This window comes from Phascolarctos cinereus, unplaced genomic scaffold (assembly GCF_003287225.1).
Source record: "Phascolarctos cinereus isolate Bilbo 61053 unplaced genomic scaffold, phaCin_HiC Scaffold_9;HRSCAF=440, whole genome shotgun sequence".
In the NCBI taxonomy this organism is placed as follows: domain Eukaryota; kingdom Metazoa; phylum Chordata; class Mammalia; order Diprotodontia; family Phascolarctidae; genus Phascolarctos; species Phascolarctos cinereus.
The window spans coordinates 191223725-191250958 of NW_027556402.1; the positions used below are offsets into that span (position 1 = coordinate 191223725).

The 27234-nt window shown below is 40.9% G+C and overlaps 1 protein-coding gene across 2 annotated transcripts in view; it reads left to right on the forward strand.

Moving 5' to 3' along the window:
- Positions 1 to 641: 641 nt before the first annotated feature.
- TBC1D14 (TBC1 domain family member 14) overlaps positions 642 to 27234 on the forward strand; it is a 112307-nt gene continuing 85714 nt past the window's right edge. Inside the window, exons 1-2 of one of the 2 annotated variants that reach the window (XM_020992115.2) lie at positions 642 to 1124; positions 14662 to 15397. In XM_020992115.2, the coding sequence (XP_020847774.1) occupies positions 1085 to 1124; positions 14662 to 15397 (776 nt within the window). In that variant the 5' untranslated portion in view covers positions 642 to 1084. The remainder of the gene's footprint in view (positions 1125 to 14661; positions 15398 to 27234) is intronic. The other variant, XM_020992114.2, reaches the window with a different exon arrangement.

Here is a 27234-nt window from a genome sequence, read left to right on the forward strand (position 1 = left end):
CAAAACCACATCCGCTGTCTCTCTTCTCCCTTAATCCCTCCTCCCTCCCCATGGGTCAGCAAGCCATACTTGGCCCTCTGCCCTGGCTCCCGCTCCCCAGCTTAGGTGAGCACGATCGATGCGCTCGGCTTCTCGACTCCCCTCGTCTGGGCTCCAGCTCCCCCTCGCACACCTTCCCCTCCTTCCCCCTCCCCTGGCGCTCAAGATGGCTGCGGGTGGAACAGTTCAGGTAAGCAAGGGGGCGGGGAACGCGTCTTCGCCCGCCTCCTGCAGGCCCGGGCGGTGCAGGGGTTCAGGAAGGGAGGAGGGGCGGGTCAGCCGCACCGCCGTCTTCCGCTTGGATCTTCGCGCTTCGCCGATCCCAGAGGCGCAGTTGGCCTTCCGCGCCTCGAGGGCGCAGGATTGGCGGGGCGGGGCGGGGCGGGGCCAGGGAGGAGAGAGGGTGGAGAAAAGGGAGGGAGAGGAAAAGCCGCTGCCCGCGGCGTGTTGGGGCGGGGCCAGAGGCAGTCACCGCCCCCAAGCCGGCCGACCAGTGGGAAAGTTTCCCACAGAGCACGGGCGGGGGAGAGGCGTTCGGGGAAGAGCCGCGGAGGGAGGCGCGCTCGGTTGAGGTAGCCGCTGCAGCTGCGGCCACGGGGGGAGGAGGCAGCGGAGGGAGCTCGGGGCTGTTCTTGGAACCCCCGCGGGCTGCCGGGCGGGCGCACCTGCCTCGCGCTTCCTTCTCCTGCCCCGGGGCAGCCCAGGGGGCCGCCGCTCCTGCTCCTCCCCCTTTTCCTCCTCCCCCCACCCCCCCCTTCTCCCGCGTTCTCTCGCTCTCTTTTAAAATTCCATAAGAAGTTGCTCGGGGCTCGCCCCCCAGTCCCACGGAGGATGGAGATGGAGCAGCCTCGGGGTCCGGCCGGAGGGTGAGGGGCGGGGAGGCAGGCCGGCCGCCAGGAGCGGGCCCGGAGGGGAGAAGAGAATGGACTCACCTCCCGGCTGCTGCTGCTGCTGCGGCCGCCTCCACCACCTGCTGCCGCAGCCGCCGCTCCCCGGCCCTGGTAGCCACAGCAACAGCCGCTAGAGGAGGGAGCCTGGAGGGCTGATGGCCGAGCTGGAGGGCAGCGCGGGGCCCGGCTTCCCAGGTAAAGCGCCCCGGCGCCCGCCGGGGACTCTCTCCGGGGCCTCGCAAGGCCGGGCTTCCCCGGTGCTTTACATGGACTCACTTAGCAAAAAAGTTTGTTTTCCCCCAAATAGAGATGGAAGCGGGCTGCAGTGGCGGGCACTGGAGTCGGAGGCAGAGCAGCAGGACGGCATGGAAGGTGGCCTGTGGTGTAGACCAGGGTTCATAGAGGAATCCCAGATGAGCAGGATAGCTGGGAAAGTGACATGGTGAACAAACTTTCCCTTGTCCTTCCTCCTTTGATAGAGACAGAAGGAATCCCAGATAAGCAGGACAATTTGGAAAGTAATATGTGGAGTAGAGCAGGGTTCATAGATGGAATGCTCGAAGGATTCCCAGATAAGCCGGATAATTTGGAAAGTGACGTGGGTAACAGACTTCACCCCTCCTTCCCCGGTTGATAGAGGTAGAAGGCCAGGAGGAATCCCAGACAAGCAGATCAGCTTAGAAAGTGACACCTGGAGTAGCCCAAGGTTCATAGGTGGAACACAAGGAAGAATCCCAGATGAGCAGGATAATTTGGAAGGTGATGTGGTCAATAGACCCCTGGGGTTGACCAAGAAGGAAGGCCAGAAGGAATCCTGGATAAGCTGGATGGCTTGGAAAGTGATATGCTTAATAGATTACTGCCCTTCTTCCCCTTAGAGAGAGAAAGCCTAAAGGAATCCTAGACAGGCAGAATAGCATGTGACATGTTGAATAGACCAAGGTTCATAGAAAGAAAGCCAGAAGAAAGCCTAGTCCTACACAAAAAGGATAGTTTGGAAAGTGATATGTTGAGTAGACAAGATTCATTGACAGAATGCCAGAAGGGATCTCACATAAGCTGGATAGCTTGAAAATGACTTGGTGAACAGGCATCCCTCCCACCCACTTCTACCTCCCTAAACAGAGAAAGGCCAGGAGGAATCTCAGATAAGCAGGACAGCTTATGATATGTTGATTAGACCAGGGTTCGTACAACCTAGACAAAGAGGACAGCTTGGAAACTGACATGTTGAATATGGTTTATTCTTGACCTGACAGAAAAGGAAGGCCAGAAGGAAACTCAGACAAGGAGAACAGGCTAGAAATTGACATGATGAATTTATTATATTCTTAACAAGGGAAACTAAAGCAAATCTAATAGAGATTCATGTTTTCGTGTACAGTCCTCTCCTTCTTAGCTACATTGTATATGGAGATGCTTATTTGTATCCAGTGTTCGTAAACCAGATAAAAATATTATTTATTTTCAAAGTAAAAAATTCATAAAATTGGAAGAAAAAGACCTGAATTCACATTCTACCCACTTACAAGCTGAGTGACTGTGGACAAGTGGCAACATTCACAGGCCTCAGTTTTCTGTCTGTAAAATGATGATATGGGATGTCGTGGTCTCTAAGGTCCCCTCCAGGTCTAAGTCTCTGATACTATAAAATGGGTGGCTTTTTAGAGCCCTCCTTTCTCCTTGAAGCCAGCTCCAGTTCCTCCTGTTCCAGTTTCCCAAGTCTGTCCAAATGGAAAGGTTCCTTAACAGCAGTAAAACCTCATTCCTTTGGATTCTTCCCCCCTCCAATTTTAAGTCCATAAAAGAATTGTGCCCTTTGTTTGCATTACATTTTCATTATGCTAACAGGATTTGTTAAGCAAATGGTATAAATAGATTTGGGGAATATTTAACCTTCTTTGGAAAACATTGCTAAAACTTAAAAAGCTATTTGAGTACTTCCTCATTAACACATAAGAGCTCCAGGAGCAAAGATCTTATGTCACTTACATCACAGAGGTTCTTAACCTGTAGTCCATAAACTTAAAAAAAAAGTTATTTTGATAACTGTATTTCAGTACGATTGGTTTGTTTTGTAATCCTATGTGTTTTATGCATTTAAAAATATTACTGTGAGAAGGATCCATATGCATCAGACTGCCAAAGGGGCCCAGGACACATAAGATTAAGAACCCTTCTATAGAACTTTAACTTGGTAAATTAGCAAATTACTTATCTAATAGAAGATAAGCAATCTACAACTTCCATTCTAGAATAGAAATCCAGAGACAACAGAACCAAAACAAATCTATGTAGATATGTACATCTTAAATCTAGAAAGTACATATTTGGATTAGAAAGTGGGTTTGGGGTAGATGGTGGTGGGCATTTCCATATCTAGACTGGGTAAAGGTGTTGAGTTTTTCTGTAATCTGAATTATCTGGATAATTATCTCAGTTCTTAGTTTAATTGATTTACACTTTGGTGGTAGGACTTGATGAATTTTCTTCATGTTTTGTTTAAGGAAAAGATTGTAAACCAAGTTTCCAGGGTTTTTAAGGCTTACAAGAATGTATGTGTGTTTTCAGAATAGTGTTAAAATCACAGAATTTGACAGTTGGGAAGGAAGTCGGTCATTTTGCTCAATCTGTACTCCAAAGGACTCCTCACTATAAAAACCAGTTGAAATCTTCCAGCCTCTATTTAAAGACCTTCCCGGGAGGAGAACCTCCTTTTTGAACCTTTGGCCCTTGAAGCCCTATTGAATGATGTCTCCTTCCCCTCCCCCACCAGGGATTGTGGAGCTTCGCTTTGGTTTCACAACTTTCATCTTGCATATTTACCAAAATCTGGCCCATGGCATTCTGTAGAGCTGGAAACTGAGGTGTTACCTTTAGGTTTAATGATTTGTTTGCCACAGGGAACATATAGGTCCAGGGTAGACCTGGGATTAATCCCGTGACTTTAGAATCAAAATCACCTTTTTAGTATTGGCAGGGATCTCAGACTCTAGTCCACTTCCTGCTTGAACAAGAATTCCCTCTATAATGTACTTGACAAGTATCCAGCCTTTATTTGAAGCTCTTCAGTAAAAGGAAGGCCACTCTTCTGAGGCAACCTGTTCCTCTTTGACATAGCTCTCATTGTTAGGAGGTTTGCTGTCTTATATAAAACCTGAATTTGCTTCTCTGTAACAAACCTAATGCTCCTGATCTATCTAGGGCAGAAGTTCTTAACCTTGTCTGTGTCATGGCCCACTTTGACATTCTGGTGATTTCTATTGTCTCCTTTTTAGAATAATTTAAAAAAAAATCATAATTGAAGGAAATGCTAAATTAGAGAGGTTAGTGAAAATAAAGCTGTAATTTTTCCCATCCAAGATTACTGACCCCCTGAAATATGCATTAGAGCCAGGCAGAAGAAATGAAATTCCTTTTCTGTGTAAAAGCCCTTCAGATACTTGAAGACAGTTATCAGTAATCATGTATTATGTGCCTCCTCTGTATTAAGCCCTGTGCTAGGTGCTTGAGATTCAAAAGTAGGCCCTGCCTGCTCTCTGGGTGCTCACAGTCTTAGGGGGAGAAAACATGCTAACCTCTGTGTACAAACAGGCCTCAGATAGGATCATTTGGAAATAATCAATGAAGGGAAAGCTTTAGAATTAGGGACTTGAAAGAAGTCCAGAAATCAGGGCACAAAGATAAGAGAGAACATTACAGTCATAGTAGACAGGGAGAATGCCTTGAGTATTTGAGGAATGTAAGGAGTCTACTGTGACTGGGTGGCAGAGTTCGTGGGGGCAGGGGGAGGAGGTATGTGTATGAAAGTATAGAAGGGTGGGGGAAGGAAGGTGATGAGGGGCTCTGAGGCTCAAACAGAGGATTTTATATTTGACGTTGAAGGTCCTAGGGAGCTGCTGGAGTTTATGGAGTCTTGGTCAGACATACACTTTAGGAAGATCATTTTGACAGCTCAGTAGAGGTTGGACTGAAGTGGGAAGAGACTTATGGCCAGGAAACCAACCAGAAGGCTGTTTTAACAATACAGTTGTGAGGGGATCGAGGGCCTGAGGAGAGAAGGGGGAGATGAAATTGACAGGCCTTGGCAACAGATTGGATGTATAGAGGAAGAGAGGGTAAGGGGCTAACAACCTAGGTTGTGAGCCTGGGTGCCTGGGAAGATGGTAGTGCAGTAATAGTTAAGTTAGGAAGAGGGCAGGAGTTCTGGGGACAGATTGAATGAATTTTGAACATACTGAGTTTAAGATGTTTACAGCCATCCAGTTTGAGATGTCTAGTAGATTGTTGGAGTTTTGGGATTGAAGGTCAGCAGAAAGGTTAGGGCTGGATAAAGAGAGTTCAGAATCATCAGCATAGAGATGATAATTTAATTAATGGGAGCTGATGAGATCACCAAATGATCTAGTACAGTAAGAGAAGAGGGCCCAGGACAGAGCCCTGTGGACATCCACTGTCAATGGGCATGGCCTGAATGAAGATCCAGCAAAAGAGGGTTAAAAGGAGTGGTCAAAGAGGTAAGAGAAGGATTAGGAGAGAGTATTGTCACAAAAATGAAGAGAGTATCAAGGGAAAGAAGATGATTGACAGTGTTAAAGGCTGCAAACAGGACCAGAGAAATGAGGATTGAGGAAAGTCAGCATCAGTAGTTGAGATCATTAGTAATGTTGGACAGAGTAGATTCCTTTGAACAATGAGGTTGGAAGCTATATTGTTGTAGTTAAGAAGAGAGTGAGAGGAAAGGAAGTGGAGGTAGCCATTGTAGATGACCTTTTTTTCTTTTTTCTCTTTTCTTTTTCTTTTTTTTGTGTGTGAGGCAATTGGGGTTAAATGACTTGCCCAGAGTCACATAGCTAGTAAGTGTCAAGTGTCTGGTCTGAGGCCAGATTTGAACCCTGGTCCTCCTGACTCCAGGACCATCTATTCACTGCGAGCCCTAGCTTCCCCTGTAGATGACCTTTTCAAGGAGCTTTGTCAGAAAAGGAAGAAGACATGTGGACAATAACTAGCTCAGATGGATGAGCATTTCCAGTATCTTCAGCTGATTTACTTACGACAAAGATCATGTGTTAGGTCTAGGAAGGCTCAGAGGCTGTAGAGTAGATTCTGTTGAAGCAACAAATATTTATTAAGCCACTATGTTCCAAGTGCTATAGCAGGAGGGGGTGACATAGTAATAGAAAAGGGACAGTTCCTGCTCTCAAGGAGTTTATATTCTACCATTAAGATACATTTTCAATGAAAAGTAAATGTAGTATGTATACAAAATAAATTTACAGTGATTTTGGGGTGGTGCTAAGGACTGGGGTGATTTAAGAAAAGCCTCTCGAAGGAGGTGTTTCTGGAGCTGGACCTTGCAGGGGCCTGGGAACTCCAAAAGGGAAAGATGAGGGAGAAAATTCTAAGAATGGAGGACAGCTAAGTGGTGCAGTGAATAGAACAACTGGTCCTAGAGTCAGGAGGACCTGAGTTCAAATCTAGCCTCAAATACTTACTAGCTGTGTGACTCTGGGCAAGTCACTTAACCCCAGCTGCCTCTTAAGAAAAGAAAAAGAAAGAAAGAAAGAAAAAAGCAATAAGAGATGGAATGTTGTGTATGAGCAACACCAAGGAATTAAATTTGACTAGAGTGTAGAATGAGGGGGAATAATGTGCTGGAGCCAGATTGTGAAGAACTCTAAATGCCAACTGAGGGGTTTTCGTTTTATCCTAGAGGAAATGGGAAGCCACTGAAGATTTTTTTTTTTTAAAGCAAAGTTATGACATTGTCAGACAGAGATATGAGGAAAATCAATTTGGCTTCTTTGGGAAGGATGATTTGGAAAAGGGTGAGACTGGAGGTCTGGCAACCAATTAGGAGACTGTTGTAGTAGTCTTGGTGGCAGGTGATGAGGGCCTGGATTGGTGTAATTGTGTTGTGAATGGAAAGAAGGGGACAAATGTAAAAGATATTAAACAAATGGAATTGACAGACTTGGCAACTTATTAGATGTGGGGGTGAGTGGAAATAAAGAGTTGAAGATGACCCAGTTGAGAGTGTATAAGAAAGTTGTCATGGAACTGGTGAGCATGCTTCTGTGTTTTCATCTGAGTTGAGTAGAACATGAATAGAAGCAGAGAAGACAAGGTTTAGACCCTAAACACATGTTCTGCTTAACAGCACAAATCCTTTTTATTAAGGGGATTTGTTCTGTGAAGTTTGGATTCAGTCAGAGCGCCACACTTGAGGACCTAGAGGGCCACATGCGGCCTCAAGGCCCCAGGTTCCCTTCCTCTGGTTTAGGGAATAATCCATAGTTGGGGTCAGGAAAGTGATGACCAGCCATAGGACAGAGAGGATTGGAGTCTAGCCCAGTGTAAGCTGAACTGGTTAACTAAAGGGTTGAGATTTTTAAGATTAGAAAGACAGGGCAGGTTTGACCTAGGAAAGCAAGATGAAGTGAAATGACTGGACATTGCTTTGAAGACCAGAGGGATCAGAAGAGCAAGAACTTATGATTAGATGTAGGAATGTCAAATTCGGGATTCTGGAGGTGAACCACTTATAGATTATGATGATGATGAGATCAGGTGTGTGATAATCCCTTTGTGTGTCGAACATGGAGGGAAGGTGCAGATTAGGAATTGAAGAGGTTAATAAATTGGGAAGGAATGGAATTTTTATAGATTAGGAAACCAGGACTTGTAAAGGTTGTTACTCGCTCATGGTCATGTAGTCAGTCAATAAACGTTACTAAGCACCTGCCACATACTGTGCTGATAAGCCACTGGGCGATACAAAGAAAGGCAAAAGACAGCTCCTGGGGGCAGCTAGGATATCCACTGATGCAGCGGATAGAGCACTGGCCCTGAAGCCAGGAGGACCTGAGTTCAAATCCGCCCTCAGACCAAACACGTGACACTAGCTGTGTGATCCTGGGCAAGTCACTTAACCCCAATTGCCTAAAAATAAAAAAAAAAATTAAAAAATTAAGAAAAAAAAAAGACAGCTCCTGCTCTTGAACTCACAGTCTAATAGGGGAGACAACATGCTAACACAAACTATATAAGGGATTAATTGGATATAATTGACCAAAGAAAGGAACTAGAATTAAGAGGCATCAGAAACACATGTAGTAAATGAAAGGTAGATTTTGAACTCAGGTCCTTTGACTCCCAATCCAGTCCCCTTTTCCCTATGCCATGCTGCCTGTTCAGTAGTTTCACATTTTAGGTGCCCTCCTTTGGATGATGTCTGGCTTAGTAGTCATTTCTGAAATGGAACCCCCACAGTTTAACACCATACTCAAGTTGTGGTCTGATCAGGGTAGAATACAGGAAGACAATCTTCCTTCTTCCTAAATAATTTACTTTTCTTAAAGCAGTCCAAGATTGCATTGTGTTTCTTGGCTGCCATATCACGGAAGCAGTGTGGCCTACTGCATGGAGATCTGGCCTTGAAGTTCAAATGTTGTGTCTGACATATACTGATTATACCCTGGGCAGGTGACTTAACCTCTCAGGGCTCTAGATTGCCATCTAAGAATAGAAGTTGAAAAGACAGTGGTGGCATTGGTCAAGGAAATTTCCTCATCCTCAGATTCCTTGTACCAGTGAATTTGCAAGTCCAGTTTCTATCCTGTATCCCATCAAGGTCTTCTAGTCTTAACTCACAAATCCCTTGAAAAAGGGGTTCTTAAGTTTTTTTCATTGCATGGACCCCTCTGACAGTTTGGTGAAACCTGTGCACCCCTTCTCAGAATTATGTATTTAAATTCATAGAATAAAATATGTAGGGATCACAAAGGATATAAATTATATTGAAATTAAAATGCAATTTCCCCCTGCTCCCCCCCTTCCCTTGTAATCTAATGTTAGATTCCCTGGTTAAGAACCCTTTGTTTTGTGCAGGAGAAGTCATTCCGGCTTTAATCAGTTAGGAACTCACTAGGTTTGGAAGTAGCTGTTTTCATTGTTGGGATAGCTCTGAGTGCTTAGCTGTTTTTCTTAGGTTGAGCTGAAACCTGGCTACTTCTAATTTCTGTTTACTAATCTTAGTTCTGCCTTCTGGGGCCAAGCAGAAGCTTTGTCTTTCTGGATTTGACAGAGGGCATTTACTTTTTTTCCTGGCCATTAAATAGCACTTAATCCTCATTAGAGGCAAGATGATGATTTACAGCTACAGAAAGAAATGGAGGTAGACATGCAGTATTTTGTCTTCTTGTGTGGAAGCTTTTTTTTTAACCCGAAAGTTTTTATTAACAGTAAATTAGGCTTTGATAAAATTTACATTTATCTAAGAATTGATGTATTATCCCCAACATTTACTTTGTTTACAGCATTGCTCGTTGCTGGGTAGACAGAAAGGTCTACCCAGTCATTACTTTTGAGGAGCAAAGCAGTAAATAATAATTTTGAACTATAGGGTTTTTCATCATTATCTTGAGAGTAGAAACCCTCCATGTTGGGATATAGAAGATTGTCAGGAGACTACTGCTTTAGGTACAATAGACTCTCTATATGTGTACGGTATATCTTAAGCTAGCTTGGCTGTAAGTTCCTTGGAGTAGTTATTGAATCTTCTTCATCTTCCTCAAGGTATTCCTTTTAGTAAGTACAGCAGCATTTTGTTTGTAATAGGTGCTCAGTGAATGTTTTTTGGATGAATGGACACTTTCAAAGGGTTTTCTATGTTGCTGTTATTTATAACATTGGAATTGGGTTTTGTTCTGAGAAGCAGGATTGTAGAGTGAAAAGAACATTGAACCTCAAGTCTGAAGACAAGGTTGTCAGTCCTGACTTTTTTTTTTTGGTTGATTAGTCTTGTCCAACTTTTTGCGATCCCATTTGGGGTTTTCTTGACTAAGATGCTGGTGTGGTTCGCTGTTTCCTTCTCCAGCTCATTTTACAGATGAGGACACTGAGGCAAAGAGGATTATGTGACTTGCCTAGGGTCACACAGCTAGTAAGTGTCAGAGGCCAGATTAAAACTCAGGTCCTTCTGATTCCAGGCCAGGTACTCTGTACACTGCACCACCTAGCTGCAAAGTTCTGACTTTTCCACTCGTTACCCATATGACTGTGGACCATCATCTCCTTCTCCATAGATCAGGGATAAAGATACTTATCTTACTTAGCTGATTTCAAATCAAGTCAATAGATATTCATTAAATGCTTGTTGTGTACAAAGTACAAAACAAAGTCAGATAGGATATAAACCCTGTTAACAAGATGCTTCCATTCTAACAGTGAAGACAAATAACAGATACCCATACAGGTATCTTAGTTTTTCTCATGAGACAATATTTGTGAAGTGCTTAGCACATTGCCTGGCACATGGTAGGCACTTAAAAAATTTTCATTTTCCTTCCTTCCATCTTTAAATCAAAGGTGAGACCCGGGGAAAGTGACCTGAGAAATCTTGGGAGGGAGAGATCTCTTTCACAGAGGAATAAAGGAAGTAGAGAATGATAAGAGAAGGCTTTGCAGAAGCAGTCGCATCTGAGTTGGGCCTTAAAGGAAAGAAGAGACTCTAATATCCTGAGATGTGAGAGCCTTGAAAACCTAGGCAAAGGAAGGAGTATTTGGATTGGTTGTGTTAGAAAATAGGGAGTCATTGGGGCAGCTAGGTAGAACTCGGCCTTGGAGTCAGGAGGACCCGAGTTTAAATCAGGCCTCAAGACACTTGACAAGGAGTAGCTGTGTGACCTTGGGCAAGTCACTTAACCCTGATTGCCTCACCAAAAAAAAAAAAAAGTAGGGAGTTGTGAGTTCTTAGAAATATCAGTTTAGGTGTAGTATTCAAGGCACTTAGGTTTGGGAAAGACTGAGTGTAAGGAGACTAGACAGGAAGGGCTCTATGAGAAGGAGGTAATGAAGGGCTGAGTTGAGGAAATGGTGAAAATGGAGAATAGGGAATTAGAGAGGTATTTGAAGGTAATAGATGACTGGAAATCAGCGATATCAAAGATAACAACAAAATTGAAACCTGGGAGAGCCTTCCTTTGAACTCTTAGTACTTTGTACCTGTCTTGGGCACTTTTTACACTCTACTTACTGTCTCCTGTTTACTGTTCTGCTTCCCTCATCCCCACCCTCTAGTCTCAAGTCACTGTGAGCTACCCCGTGCACTTAGTAGGATGCTAGTTCAAATTACAGTTGTTTGTGTGCATGTCTTTACTACAGTGGTTCTCAAAGGGTGGTGCAGGAGACCCTTTCAGGGCTATTTTCATAATAATTCTAAGAAATTTTAATTTCTAATACAACAAATATTGATAGTTGTAACCCACACAAACAAAAGCTCTTTTGGGAAACCTCACTAATTTCTAAGAGCATAAAGAGATCCCCAAAAGTTTGAGAACTGCTGTTCTGCTAGTTTTTATATGCTCCTTGAAGGTGGTACCATATTTCAATGCCTTTCAGATTTCCCTCAGCCTAGAGCTAGTGCTTCCTCTGTAGTAGATGCTCAATAAGCGTATTTTAACGTTATATTGTTAGTGTTTGTCTTTCCATCACAGTTTCTTGCCCCTCCCTTCTAGATTAAACTCTCCCTTGTGACAAGGAAGAAGCAATCAAACAAAAATATCTGACACAAAAACTGTGTCTGACAGTACGTAGGGCATTCTGTCTTCCTAGTTGCCCACCTCTGCCATCAAGGAGGAAGTATGGTTCATTAATATCTGGAGCCCTCACTGGTTTTTCTGTTACTTGGAATTCAGCTTCTACTTAAGTGGTCTTTTCATTTAGAGTGTAGATATAGATTTTTCTCTTGATTCAGTTTTTTTCATTTTATGTTATTCCATATATTTCTTTCCATGTTTCTACACATTCTTCATTCATCATTTCTTATTGCATGACTTCATGTCGTGACATTCATATACCATAGTTTTTTCAGTCATTCTCTAATCAGTGGGACACTCATTTTGTTTCCAGTTCTCTGTTACTGAATAGAGTGCTGCTATGATTATTTTGGCTTTTGTGAGTTCTCTTGTTTCTTATTTCCTTGCCATGTAAGTCTAGTAAAAGGGTATGGATAACTTAGTCATGTTTCTTGAATAGCAGCTCAACGAATGTTTGTTGAACTGTGAGAGATTCTAAGAATGGCAGTACAATTAATAGAAATAGGATAGCTGGAAAGTCAGATCAGCTTGGCAGAGGAAGATGAGTAAGTTGGTTTTAGACATGTTTAGTTTCAGATGAGAGCATGGTTTCCTTATGTCTTTTATTTCATCTTAGCAGCCATTTTAAAAGCACCTCTATTATGTGCAAGACTAGCTAGTTGAGAAGATGTGGGGGCTTATGCAAAGATATCTAAGCGATAGTGCCTTTCCTTAGGGGAAAAATGAAATACCACAAACCAAAATGCTATGACACAAATATTCTTATACCTTAAAATACTTAAGAGATCTGTGATCTCATCACTGTGTCTTCTTTCATATTGTAACTTCTCCGTGGCTTAGTGGATGGACTTCATGAGTTGCTGTGGTGACAAAAATTCATCACCCACTTGTTCTATTTGCCTCTCTCAGCTGTGCTCAGTTGGCCCCTGGAGGATAGACACAGGTCACGAAGTAAATTGGAAGCGTTTGTACCTTGGTAACTTGTAGTCCACTGAATCAGTCTTTGAGCCTTATATCTATATAAGGAAAAGGGACTACAACCCCTTCTATAGAGACATTGTAGCTCCCTGTTTCCCACCATGGCAGTACTCAGATCTCAGATTCTCTTTCATTTTTTGGCAGTTGAGATTAAGTGACTTGCCCAGGGTCACACAGCTAGTAAGTGTCAAGTGTTTGATCTGAGGCCAGATTTGAACTCAGGTCCTCCTGACTTCAGGGCCAGTGCTCTATCCACTGTGCCACCAAGCTGCCTGCCTGATCTCAGATTCTCAAGGACCTCTTGTATTGGATGCACTGCTGGACTGGGAGTCGGGAAGATGTGGGTTCCAATTCTGCTTTCAACCCTTACTACCAGACGACCTAGTATAAGTCATTTGCTCTCTCTCAGCTTTAGTTTTCTTATCTGTAAAGTAGTGACAGTAAAAGCACTTTTTCTCACAGGATTGTTGTGAGGATCAAAGGAGATAACATTATTCAATCTTAAAAGTGCTCTGTCCCCTACTTGTTACAGTTTCCCACGTCTGCCAAACATACACTCATCAGATTGGTTTTCTTACTATTCTGTGAATACAAGGACTGTTGGACTGAATGATCTCCAAGATCCCCTCATTCCCTGCGTGATTTGTGATCTCACTATCTTTATAATAGTATTTTGTATTTACCAACTTTGAGTATTCTCTCTTGGACTAAGCAGGGCTTATTATTACCGTGACTCATTCCTATAACCTCTAATTTCCTTCAGTCACTTTTTTCTCACTTTCCTTGCCCCATATTTTTTATTTATTCCCTACCCCATGATTTTTCTCTCTTATGAATCTCTCAACTTTTCTTGTGTATGTACAATTATTTTAAAAATTTTAGTTTCAATTCCAAGTTTTTTCTCTCTATATCTCCCTATCCCTCAACTATTGATAAGGCAAGAAATATGATGCCCATCATGCATATCAAGTCATGCAAAACATATCTTCATTAGACATGTTAAAAACACCAAGAAAAATAAAGGGAAAAATGCTTCAGTCTGCACGCTGAGACCGTCAGTTCTTTATCTGGAGTTGGATAGCATTTTACATCATAAGTCATGTAGAGTTATGGTGGATCATTGTATTGATCAGAATTACTCATCTTTCATAGTTGATTATCTTTACAATATTGCTGTTACTGTGTAAGATTGTTCCCTTAGTTCTGCTCACTTCATTTTGTATCAGTTTATATAAGTCCTTCCAGGTTTTTCTGAAACCACCCCCCTCATTATTTCTTATAGCACAATAGTATTCCATCTCATTCATGTACTACAGTTAAGCCATTTCCCAGTTGGCATCCTTTCAACTCTTTCTCACCACTAAAATAGCCTGCATATACCTTTAAAATATGGCCTCCTGAGTTAGAAATAGCTTTTTATAAGTTATGACAAGGAATGATTGAAAAAGCATTTATTAATTGCTTATTGTGTGCACAGGACTGTGGTAAATACTGGGGATAAAAGTACAAAAGCAGAGGCAGTTCTTGCTCTCAGTCTGCTATTAATTTAGTAGAACGAGGCAGCATGTATGGTGGCGGGGAGGGGATTTTAGTTTGAAAAGGTACAAAGTTGTCGAATGTAGCTGTAGGTAGTAGGTTGGTGCACTCTTTCCATTAGCAGTGACAGTATTGAATTGATTATGGTTCTAGAACCAGAAAATGGGAAGGGGATGGGGGGGTGGAGCATCTCAAAGGCAGCTGGAGAAAAGATGGTCTGGGAGTCAAGTACAGCATGGCCTGAATGGGAATTCCAGAACTAAACAAATCAAAATCATCCAGGATGTGTCTCTGGTCCAGCTGGCAAAGTGATTGCTAAGGAAATAGCCAGGGAGTAAAAATGTCTAATTTGACTAGTCTCAAATGTATTAGTAATGTGGTATTCTCTTGGTGATGCATTTCAATCTGGCCATACACGTGAGGGAGGAGGGGATACATGTTGGTGATTCACCTTGTAGTCCAAGGTATATATGTATGTATATATGTAGTCTAAGGTCAGGTATGCAGGATTTTGTGTGGAATGGGAATTATTAGGAGGGGAAGAAATGGGGTTTTGCATTAGGGGGTAAGGTACTGCGTGTGTTCTCATCTTATTTCTTTAACCTTACACTTTTATCTAGTTACTTCTTGGACCAAGATGACTGATGGGAATCTTTCCCCTTCAACAAATGGCTTCAGCTCGATGAAAGTTCTGGACGAGAGGTCAGGCAATCATGTTCAGAATCTTCAATGTTTGAATGTAAAGACCCCTAGATCCCTTTCATTGTCTGATTATAAACCTAAGTTGAAACTCAGTGATGTAGATGATAGACATAGCCTTAAATCAGTGGATTCAGGTATTCCAACCCTGGAAATAGGGGACCCAGAACCTGTCCACTGCAGCGTGTTAAACGTCAAAAGAAAACCATCTGAGCCAGAAATTGTCCCTGATCGAACTTTTCAGAGTGCAGGCACGCTTCCATCCTATGTACCTCCTCTTTCCACAAAGACTGAACGGGAACTTCGTGTACGGAAGTCTTCAACTTTCCCAAGAACTGGATATGATACAGTGAAGCTCTGCAGTCCCACCTCTAAAGTTCTGACTCGAAGTGATGATATCTCCGTATGCAGTGTATCAAGTCTCAGTACTGAACTATCCACAACCTTATCCGTTAGTCACGAAGATATCTTAGACCTGGTGGTCACCAGTAATTCAAGTGCGATCGTGCCTCTTGAGAATGATGACGCTCATTTTTCAGATATTACATTGAACTCCTCAAAAGAAATCAGTGATCAAACCCTCCATGCCTGTGGTGAAGAAACACAAGTGGATAGCAGGTTGAAAATATTGGGACCATTTACTAACTTCTTCACAAGGTACTGTAACTTTGTGATACTTGATGGGTTTTTTAAATATCACTCCTGAAAAGAGATGAGTTTGTCCTTTTGTGTCAGAAGAGGTGAACATCACTTTTACATCACTGAGTTTTGCATTGCTTGTACATAGTAATGGCTCAGTTATCCAGCATTGGTAAAGAAGCTAACGAGTAAAGTTTCTTCTTAGCTAAAGTTCATCACTTTAGGCAACAAAACAGTTTTTAAGGAAATCTTTCTAAAATGCATTCTACACTTTCTTTCTTCATGAAGCAGAATAAATTTAACGTAGGTTAACCTTCTTTATAGCCCAGAGTAGCCTCTTTGTTCGTGCACTGAGGGCCTGAGGCTGTTAGTGATATTGTGGATTTCTCTATCACTGTCTGCTATACCTACATCTTGTCTCATATTCTCGTAGTCTTCCCCCCAATTCATTGTCATTGCTTTCATCTTCTTTCTCATAGAACTTAGAACAAATTTGAAGTCTCACATAACCAGGCTAGTTTAATCAGTAACCTTAATTTATATTAGCCAGCCCCATGGCTGACCTGCCCCTGGAGTATAGAGTGGTAAACTCTTTGGCTGTTTTTCCTCAGTGTTCAGAGGGTGTTTTTTTTTTTTTGGGGGGGTAGAATTATTGAATTTTGTAGCTCAAAAGGACTTCAGAGATGTAATTCAACTGTCTTGTTTTACTGATGAAGGAAATTAGGCCCAAAGAAATTGAGTGATTCTGGGCTATAGTCCATGAGGTTCAGTTCAGTTAGAGCTTCATGATGTGTTAAATAGGATTTTACTCTATTTTCGTACTCCTTTATTCTTATTTATAGAAGCAGACCATCACTGGTATTTTGCATATAAGAATGTCTGTTGTCTTAATTTTATTATTAGTTATTGCCATAAAATATAATTCAACAAAGGAGAAACAGGTTTTGAAGTATTGGTTATATATTTATCTTATTAAGATAATAACAATCACTTAATGTAAGTTCTTCAGTTAATATTTATACTATTGTTACTTGTCATAGAATTAAACTCCTACACAATAGTTTCACTGCTGATTTTAGTCTGTATATCACGAGACTGAGATACTGTCATTAGAGCAGTTTTTTTCTTTAAAAGAAAATGGCAGCAATATGATGATATTGCAGCCACAAACAAAATGACAACCCAGTCTTTTTTTTTTTTTAAGGTTACTTCTTTTATTATCTGTCTTGGAATTCCAAAGTGTTGAGACAGAAGGAACTTCAAGAACATCTATTCCAAAGGTTTACAGACTTAAGACTGGAATGGGCCATCTAAACTTACCCCTCATTTTTAAAGATGTGGGGTCTGAAACCCCGGGGTAGTAAAGTGACTGGTCTAAGGTCACACAGAGTATCCCAGCTGGGACTTGAGGTCACCCTCTCATTTTACAGAGGCCAGGACAAATTAAGTGACTTGCCCAAGGGGTCCCAGTTGATAGCAAGGCTGGAATTGTGCTAGGATTTGAGAGTCCCAAGTGTGAATATTTTTTCTATTAAACTATAAAGGCTTCCCCTACTTACTTAAAGGAGTCTTTTTCCAAACTCTTAGTCTTCAAACTTGTACACCCTGCCCTTGCAGTGATGTTCCACATTATTAGTGTACCTTTTGATTAGATTTCATGTTGAGGGGAAATCTACTAGTAACTTTAAAAAAAAAGCAGTAAGCCAGATTTGGACTAGTGCAGGAGAAGAGATGCTTAAAATGTTTAAAAAAAAGTGTAGAATTCAGGGGCTAGAAATTATACTTTTGTATAGGACTTGAGTAGTAATGACTGACAAGGAGTGAGTGGATAACATACATTGTCTAGGATAAGAGTGATGGGATAAAGGTAAGAAATGAGCATTGTTATAGCCCTGAGCTGGCTGTTTCTGAACCATGCTGGAGCTCTTACAATGTTGCATTCACTACTTTAAGACTTAAAGTAACGTTTCCCAAACTGTGTGCTTTGGAACCTGAATATGACACCTGTGGGGATCTGTCATCATTTCAGTGCTGCTGATCATTTTTCCTTCAAGATATTGAAAGTGGCATTGCTGTTTGTCCTTAGTGCTCAGAGAGGACCAAAATGACATCATGATGTCAGATCAATGTGCAGTGTGTCTGACTGGCTGGTCAGACCAATGTGAGCTTGGAAGCTGTATCAAAGGTTGGGCATAGGTAGTCCGTATGCACATTTGGAGTAAAGCTGTCTCTAAATTGGAGCATCTCACACTTCTTTTGAGCTATTGAAATTCTGCTTTGCTCATAGAGCACAGTGGCTTCTTTGATAGGGCACACCGTGCTGGGATGTCTTGTGCCAGTGTCTCCCAGGTCTTACAATCGATTCCAGAGTTCTTCAGAGAAACTTTGAGAGGGTCCTGGTGTCACTTCTTCTGACCACCATGTGAGCACCTGCCTTGGGTGAGTCCTCCATAAAAGAGTCTTTTAGGCAGTGTTTGGCATTTGATCAAAATGGCCAGCCCCTTGGAGTTGAGCTCTCTGCAGTAGAGTTTGAATGCTTGGCAGTTCAACTTGAGAAAGGACTTTAGTGTCAGGAATCTTATCTTACCAGGTGATCTTCAGAATCTTCCTAAGACAATTCAAATGGAAGCAGCTCCATTTTCTGGCTTGGTGCTGATATTGTAGGCATATTCATAGGCATACAACAATGAAGTTAGCAGAACAGCTCTGTAGACCTTCATTTTGGTGGGCAGCCTAATACCTCTTCTCTCACACATTCTTTTGGAGCCTCCCAGATGCTGAGCTAGCTCTGGCAATGTGTGCATCAACCTCATCATCTAGGTGTACATCCCTGGAAAGCATACTGCCAAGGTAAGTGAATTTATCCACAGCATTCAGAATTTCTCCATTTGCTGTAACTCTTGGTTCCATGAATGGATGGTGTGGTGCTGGTTGGTGAAAAACCTCTGTTTTCTTGGTGTTAATTGTCAAGCCAAAATTAGCACAGGCAGCAGAGAATTGATCCATACCTTCTGGCATCTCAGACTCAGAGGCTGCATTGAGTGCATAGTCATCTGTGAACAAAAGTCGTGCACCAGCTCTCCCTCCACTTTAGTCTTGGCTACAGCCTTTTCAAGTTAAAAACATTTACTGTTGGTGCAGGAGTTGACCTTGATACTGTTTTTGTCCTCTTTGAAAGCATCTGACAGTATCAGGGAAAACATTATGCTTTTAAAAAGCGTGAGAGCAAGCACACAGCCCTGCTTTTCACTACATTGGTGGCTGGGAAACGCTAGAGTATTGTCCATTATTCAGAACCCATGTAAGCATGCCATCATGAAACTGGTACAATACTTATGGTAACTGAAACTGGTGTATGATACTTATGAATTTCTCTGGGCAACTAAATTTCTCCATGATCTTCCACAGGCCCTTATGACGGACAGTATCAGAAGCCTTGGTCAGACTGACACATGTTGTGTATAGATCTCTCTTCTGCTCCTGGTGTTTCTCCCAGAGTTGTCAGGCAGCAAACAATATATTGACCATTCCTTGGCCCTTTCTGAAGCCACACGGGCTCTCAGGTAGATGACCATCTTTCAGGTGAAGGATGAACCTATTAAGGCCCTCTAGCAAGAATCTTGCCAACAGTGACTGAGAGACCCCACTGTGGTTGTCATTGGGCAACTTATTTCCTTTTCCTCGACATAGATGGACAGTAGAGGCATCCTTCACCACCCCCCCCCACTTCCTGGGGGATAACCTCCTCTTGCCACATAACCTGGAAGATTTCAGTCAGCTTTTGTATGAGCAGTGGATCTCCTGCCTTGTAGATCTCTGCTGGAATGGAATTAGTACTAGGGGCTTTGCTACATGAGAGGAACCTAATGGCATTCAAAACCTCCTCTTCAGTTGGAAGTTGAGCTACAGAGGGATTGACTTTAACCTGAGGTAAACAGTCAGTGGCTTCAGCATGGATGATGGTCTGTTGAGAACACTATGGAAGTGTTCAGTCCATCTCTCCGGGACCATGTCCTTATCATTGATCAAGGTGGCTCCATCAGCACTGAGCAGTTGAGAAAGGTCTTTGGCCCTTAAATAGCCTTCAGAGTATCAGTGTAAAATTGAATTTCATCTGCCTTCTTACTGAGCCCAGAAACCTGCATTTCTCTAATCTTTGCTTGCACTTTACTTTTGATGGAGTTAAATGCTGCCTTTTTAGAGATGGATCAACTATCTTGCCAGTAGACCCTGTAGAGTTCTCCTTTTTTATTTAGTTGCTTCTGAATTTCCCCATAATTTTCACCAAACAAGTATAGATGTTTGCAAGTATTCTGGCCCAGATGAGTAAATGTGGTGCTGTACATCAAATCTATGAAAGCTGCCCACTCCTTTTCTGCTCCACTGTTACCAACAGAGTATTGGCTCAGCTTTCCCTTCAAGTCAGTAACAAAACTGTTCACACACAGGAGAAGTGTGCTAATCTGATGATGTTGGGTCTTCTGATAGTTGTCATACCTTGGGGCTGCCACTTTTGTTCAATGTGCAACTTTAGCTTGGAGAGGATAAATCTGTGATCAGTGCAGAACTTTGTACCACACATTGCCTTTGTTATTCCATAAGTGTGCACATTTCATGTAGCAGTGGTGAGTGGATCATCTTCACAAAAGTTTTTGTACATGTTTTTGTGTTTTGACTGCAGGGTGGGATCCCTGCTTGTTGTGGTAAGCAGGCTAGGGTTAGGTGAAGCAGACAATTTTTAGGGCACCTTGCTAGCCTCTTCCTCGTGCCAGGAGGTGAGCACTGTGGCCCTTAAAAAGGCTACTCAGACACCCAGGGGGCTGCTGAATTGCACTGCTGCTTCAGTCTGGTGAGAAGAGGACTTAATGCCTGGGCCACGTGTGCACAGGGTTGTGATTACAGCTCCAGGTGTATTTGCACCTGCTGCTTCCTCAATAGCCCTTTGCTACAGGACTTTGAGGCAGGTAAAATAATAAGATAGTAAAATAATAAAATGATAAAATCATTAAATAGTAAAATAGTAGTAAAATAGTGAAATGGTATGGGTGATGCTTTTGACTCGCATGTAAATTGGATTTAAGTGAGGCAGAATTGCTCGAAGTCATCAGCCTCACTCTCTTCTCAAGTCATCAGAGCCCAGTTCCAAGGCAAGAGTCAAGACAACTGGCAGTGGCTCTGGAAGTGGACCTGGTTTCTTTGGTGTCTGACCAAGCTCTAAGCGGTCCCCAGCACCTGCTTCCTGTGCCTTCGTTGAAACAAGATGTTCACATCTGCCTGTTCCACTAGGGAAGTCTTCAAATGCTTGGGTTATTCACCCCCTAACTCACTGATGGTTTGGAGGTTCTCTAGTTACCCTCAGCCTGGTTTAACCCACCTGTCAAGACGATTTACCAGGGTGTGGCTGCTATGTGGCCACTGCCCATGCTACAGCTTCTTGGGAGATCTGTACACCAAAGGTGGATGAGCAGCCCTGAAAAGGGCTCAGCAGCCCCCAAGCCAGAGCCACTAGTCCTACTTTGAATACCCCATACACCCCAAAGGTGGAATTGTATAATCAAAAAAGATGCATAATGATTTGGGAGCATAAGAATAGGAGTAATTGCTCCATTTTGCTTCAAACTGTCACAGCTATCCTTTTTGTATTTTGGGGATCATATGCCCCATGCCCCTAGGACTGTTATGGTTATGGGTTCCTTCAGTCTTTTTCAAATCCCAAAGTATTTCATAGCCAATTACTCTTGGAACGCTGACAAAGAGTGAGTTTCTTTGTTTCATCGAAAAGCTCGAGAGCATTCAAAGGAACTACCCCACTGACCTTTGTACTCAGCTTCTTGCCATCATCATTTACTCACCTCACACATGCCCTCCCCTGTGCCCTGGATTCCATTTCCCCCCCTGCTTACTTCAAGATCTTGCCCCGGCAGTCGTCCCTATTCTCTTGTAAACATTTAGTGTCTCTGCTGACTCATTCCCTTTTGCCTACAAATGTGCTTAGCCATCTCCAAGCCTTACACTATCCTTCCTTTGACTCTTTCATTCCATCTGGTTACCGTCTCCCCCAATCCTACCAGTTATTAGCCTGGCCTCTGTGAGCTTCCTCTCTTCTCTCCCCTGCTGTAACCAGATGAAAAAATTTCTAGGTAAAACTATACTCCAACTATTGAATTCCTGTCCTACTTAAATGCCACTTTTAGGAAGACTTCCCATATAATTGACCATGGTAATGATCCTTGGATGTGGTCATGTGGCACTTTTTCTGTACCTGCCTTCTGCAGTTAGGTTTTATGGATATTTGAGTGTATTATTTCCCCCTACTACACTGTAAGTTCTGTGAGGGCAGGGACAGTGTTTTATCCGAAATTTGTATCTCCCCTGGCGTCTAGTATAATGCTTAGCATGTAGTAGACTTTGCATACTCCAAATTGCTTTCCAGAATAATTGGACTACTTCATAGCTCTACCAACAATGCATTGGTTTGCCCTTCTTTTTCACAACCCCTCCAACATTGACTATTGCCATTTTTTACTGTCTTTGCCAACTTGCTGGATGAGGCGTAAAACACTGGAGTAGTTTTGACTTAATTTTTCTCATTTGGATCATTCTTAATATAATTGTTAATATTTGCAATTCTTCTGAGAACTTATCCTTTGTCTTAATTTGCATTTCTCCAATCAATTTAGAACATTTTTTTTCATGTGACTATAGATAGCTTTGATTTCTTTGCCTGAAAACTGCCTGTTTATATCCCCATTTATCAATTGGGGAGTGACTTGTATTCTTAAAAATTGACTCAATTCTCTATATATTTGAGAAATCAGGCCTTTGTCAAAGACGCTTGCAGAAAAAATTATTTTCTGGCTTTCTGCTTTCCTTCTGATCTTGGCTGCATTGGTTTTCTTTGTATAAAGACCTTTTAACTTAATGTAATCAAATTTATCACTTTTATATCTCATAATTCTATCTCTTGCTTGGTCATAAATTCTTCCCTTATCAATAGATCTGACAAATAAACTATTCCATGCTCTCCTGATTTGTTTATGGTATCACCTTTTATGTCTAAATCATGTGCCCATTTTGACCATATCTTGATATCTGGTGTGAGGTGTTGGTTTATACCTAGTTTCTTCTTTTTTTTAAAAATTCAATTTTATTTTATTTTCAGTTCTAAATTCTTTCCCTCTCCTTACTCCTTTACACACTGCAAAGGTAAGAAAAGAACAAAATTATACAGTCATGCAAAACAGATTCCCACATTACCCAAAAAAGAAAGAGAAGAAAATATCTTTCACTCTGTGCTCTGAGTCCATCAGCTCTTTATCTGGAGGTGGGTAGCATATTTCTTTTTTTTAATAATATTCTATTATTTTTCCCAATTATGTGTAAAAACTTTTTTTAATATGTATTTTTTAAAATTTGAATTCTGAGTTCTCTCCCTCCCTCCCTTGCCATCTTTCCCCTCCCCAAGACAGTAAGCAATTTTGATATAAGTTATATGTGTAAAGTCATATAAATATACATATTTTTACATATTAGCCAGTGAAAGAAAACACAGATAAAAAAAAACCTACCACAAAAAAAAATAAAGTAAAAAATAGGATGCTTTGATCTGCATTCAGATTCTATTAGTTCTTTCTCTGGAGGTGAATAGCATTTTTCATCACGAATTTGGATTTTGTCTTTGGAATTGTCTTGGGTCATTGTATTGCTGAGGAGAGCTAAGTCATTCACAATTGATCATTATACTGTGTACAAGGTTCTCCTGGTTCTGATTATTTCATTTTGTATCAGTTCATGTAAGTCTCTCCAGGTTTTCTTTTTTTTTCTTTAAACAATTTTAGCTTTTATTTAGTATTTTATTTTTCCTCAATTGCATGTAAAAACAATTTTTAATATTCATTTTTAAAACTTTGACTTCCAAATTCTCTCCCTTCTTCCTTCCCCTCCATTAAGAAGACAAGCAATTGAATATAGATTATTATACCTAGTTTCTGCCAAACATTTCCAGTTTTCCTAGCAATTTGGCAAATAATAAGTTCTTATCTCAAAAGCTTGGATCTTTGGGTTTATTAAACACTAGATTACTATGGTCATTTACTACTGTGTCTTGTGTACCTAATCTATGCCATTGATACCACTCTGTTTCTTGGCCAGTACTAGATTTTGATGATTACTGCTTTTTAATACAGGTTGAGATCTAGTATGGCTAGGTCACGTTCCTTCACAATTTTTTTCATTAACTGACTTGATATCCTTGACCTTTCATTCTTCCAGATGAATTTTGTTATTATTTTTCTAGCTCTATAAGGTAATTTTTTGGTAATTTGATTGGCATGGCACCATCTCTCATATGCACGGGGACATACGTGCAATCTTTTTGTTTAAAGGTTTTTATTTTCTAAGCTAAAAGGTAAACTAAGTGTAATGTCTTTGAATATGACATTTGCTTTTAGAGTAAAATTGTACAAGGAAAACATTTTCAAATATATGTGTATATGAATCTAAATGCCTTACGATGATTTTTGAAAATATTAAGCTTTTAATTTTTTTTGTGCCTCATCTCGTGTTTAATAGATAATAGAAATGACACTGATACTGATTGTAATCGTTTTACGAAGATGTTTAAGTAACATAAATTGTCAGAAAAAGAGCCCAGAAAGCACCTCCACGAACATCTGACTAAATGAAGAGTTGGCTGGCAGACAGCAGTGGACTAGAATACCTCATTCATAAAATCTTACAAAGAGGAACAACAGATAGAGATAAGCAGTATGATCTCATAAAGCAAAGGAAAAAAAAGCAGTAGAGAATAAAACCAGTTTAAACAAAGCTTGGCAAGAAATCCACCTAAGCAACATTAGCCCAAGGGCATTTAGGAATGAAAGTAGAGACAACAAAAAGAATTTTTAAAATAGCAAAAAATTATTATAGCACTGTTTATGCTGTCTAGGACAGTGCCATCCATTTCCTGTGAACCCTAACATTGTCCATGTTTGTTTAGGGAGAGGAAAAGACTATAAAGAGAACAAAGGAAAGTGGCCAGGTTCCCCGCAATGCATGTGGAGTTGATCCATGTGGGAGGTGACATGGTTGTGTGGATGTTGAAGGACAGAGATACAAAATACCTGAAAGAGAACAGGAGTATATCAAAGGGATGGGGGGAAAAATTCAGGCCTTGTTAATACTAGAGTAAGTCAGCCAAGAGAACCTAATAACTCTATACCTTCCTGTTCTTCAATTTTTACTAAATCTTAACAAGAATTATCTAAACATAGTGTAAAGGAACAAGCAGGCTTTTGAAAGCAATAAACAGTAACCATGTTTTTAACAATTCACATTTGAATTAAAGCTGTAGGGAATATAAGAACCCATTTAGCTAATTGTTTGTTGATTATGAAAAAGCATTTGATTGGGCAGAGCAAAACTGCACCTTAAAGGATCTTTTTCTAACAGAGTATCTCTAAATTTGGGCAGCTAGGTGGTGCACTGGGCTTGAAATCAGGAAGACTCACATTCATGAATTCAAATCCAGCCTCAGACACTTACTAGCTCTGTGACCTTGGACATGTCACTTAACCCTATTTGCCTCTGTTCCTCATCTGTAAAAATGAGTTGGAAAAGGAAATGGTAAACCATTCCAGTTTCTTTGCCCAGAAAACCTCAAATGGGGATGTGAAGAGTCACGAAGAGTTGGGTGTGACTAAAATGACCGAACAGCATTTCCCATTCATACAACAGAATCATTCAAGATTTCCTTAAAAAATAAAACTATAGTAACAGCCCTATTCCATGACCTTCTGATGATAAATGCCAAGCAAAGCATAAAACAAAAAGATATAAGCTAGCCATAGGTGTTCAGCCCTGTTATGTGGGTGATCTAGCAGAATCCATGTTGAAGAGATTCCTTGTTGATGGTGATTTTCTTCAGATGCTCCTTTTTGCAGATTTCTTTAAGCCCCAGAATATTACAGACCCTCCTGTAAGACCTCTGTAATAATTCAAAAGTTTGATTATCTTGATTATCAGCTCAGGAAAAATCAAGTGGATAAGACTGTTTCCCAGACTGCAACATGTATTTGGATATGCAAACTTTAGAGCTTTCCTATCCCTTATGGTATATGCCTGGGGCAGGCATTAAGTACATCTAGAAATGTGGGTGGGGCTAGAATTAAAGAAGGGGAAGAGTCAGCTGGATTGCCTTGAAGAAAACTGAAATGTTACTTTAATGATCCTAAGCTTCTTATGAAAGCAGAGGCCTGTCTTTTTAATATCAACACTCTACCAGTGTTGTTGTAAAAAGGAAAAAAGAAATAGAACAAGTCAGCAAAACCAAGTAAAACCTATATGGTGTCTGGCAGCAGGTACAACATTCCATGCCTGTAGTCTGCATCTTCAACACAAGAGAAGAGGTTCATTTTCCCTTCTCCGAGACCAGTTTAGGCCATTCACATAACACTGTTCAGTTTAATCCTTTTCCTTTACATTGTTTTATTATTGTGAATATTGTTTCCCTTGATTTATTTTACTCTGCATTTATTCGTATAAATCTCAGTGTGTTTCTCTGAATGCATCATAGTCATCATTTCTTACTGCACAATAATATCCTTACATTTGTGTGCTGTGATTTGTTTAGCCATTCCTCATAAAATGGATGTCTACATTTGTTTCTGTTTTTTTGCTATGACAAAAAGTGCTGCTATGAATACTTTGAGATATGGATCTGTCTGTCTGTCTGTCTATCTATCTATCTGTCTGTCTACCTACCTACCTACCTACCTACTTACCTACCTATGAATAGCCTTCCTTCCTTGGAGTACATGCCTGGCAGTGGGATTTCAGGGCAAAAGGATGTGGACGTTTTAGTCACTTGTTGCATAATTCCAAATAAGTGATTTATGCCAACAGTATATTAGATTTCTAGATGCCAGTGTTTTTCAGCTCATTAAACATTGCCTATTTTTATCCTTCGTTATCTTTGCCAAATTTCTGTGTATGAAGAATAACCTAAGTTGTCTTGATTTCTATTATTTTCTTTTCTATTGTTAGGCATAATATAGAGCAATATTTCATATAATTGTCCATAATTGCAGTTCTTTTGAGAACTGTTTGTTCATGATTTTTGATCATTTATCAAGTAATGACTGCCTGTTGGTCTTATAGTTGTGGTCATTCCCTCTATATCCTAGGTATACCCTTCTCAGAAATAGTCAGTGCTAGGGTTTTTTTCTCTTCTCATCCTAACCCTGTTAATGTTAACATTTTTCAATTTCATGTTGTTAAAATGGCCTGTTTTATAATCATTGACCTTCTCTGTGCGTTGTTTGGTTAAGAACTCCAGCCTTACTTGTAGCTATGAAAAGTACCTCCTTTCATTTTCCTCAATTTTTTAAAAATGATGTGATTTTTTACACATTTATCCATTTGGAACTTACTGTGGAATGCAGACCTAAATTGTTTTTCTTTTTTCTTTTCTGGTTTTCTCAACTGTTCTTTCAATTAGAGGGTTTTTACTCAAATACTTTGTATTATTGGGTTATAATATTATTTATTTTTGCTTATCTAGTTTTTTTTTTTGGCGAATCTACTTTTCCATTTTTTAACTTGGTACCAAATAGTTTTGATGGCTTTACTTTGCAATAGGGTTTGAGGTCTGAAAGTGCTGCCCTTATGTCCTTCCTAATTTTTGTTCAGTTTCACTTCTAGACCTTTTGTTCCTCCAAATTATTGGTATTGCTTTGAGAGAAAACCCTGTGTAGTGGATAAAGAGCTGGACTTAGAGCCAGGAAGACCTGGATTCAAGTCCTACCTCTGACAGATACTGGCTGTGTTACTTTGGGCTAGTTACTTCACCTCTGGGT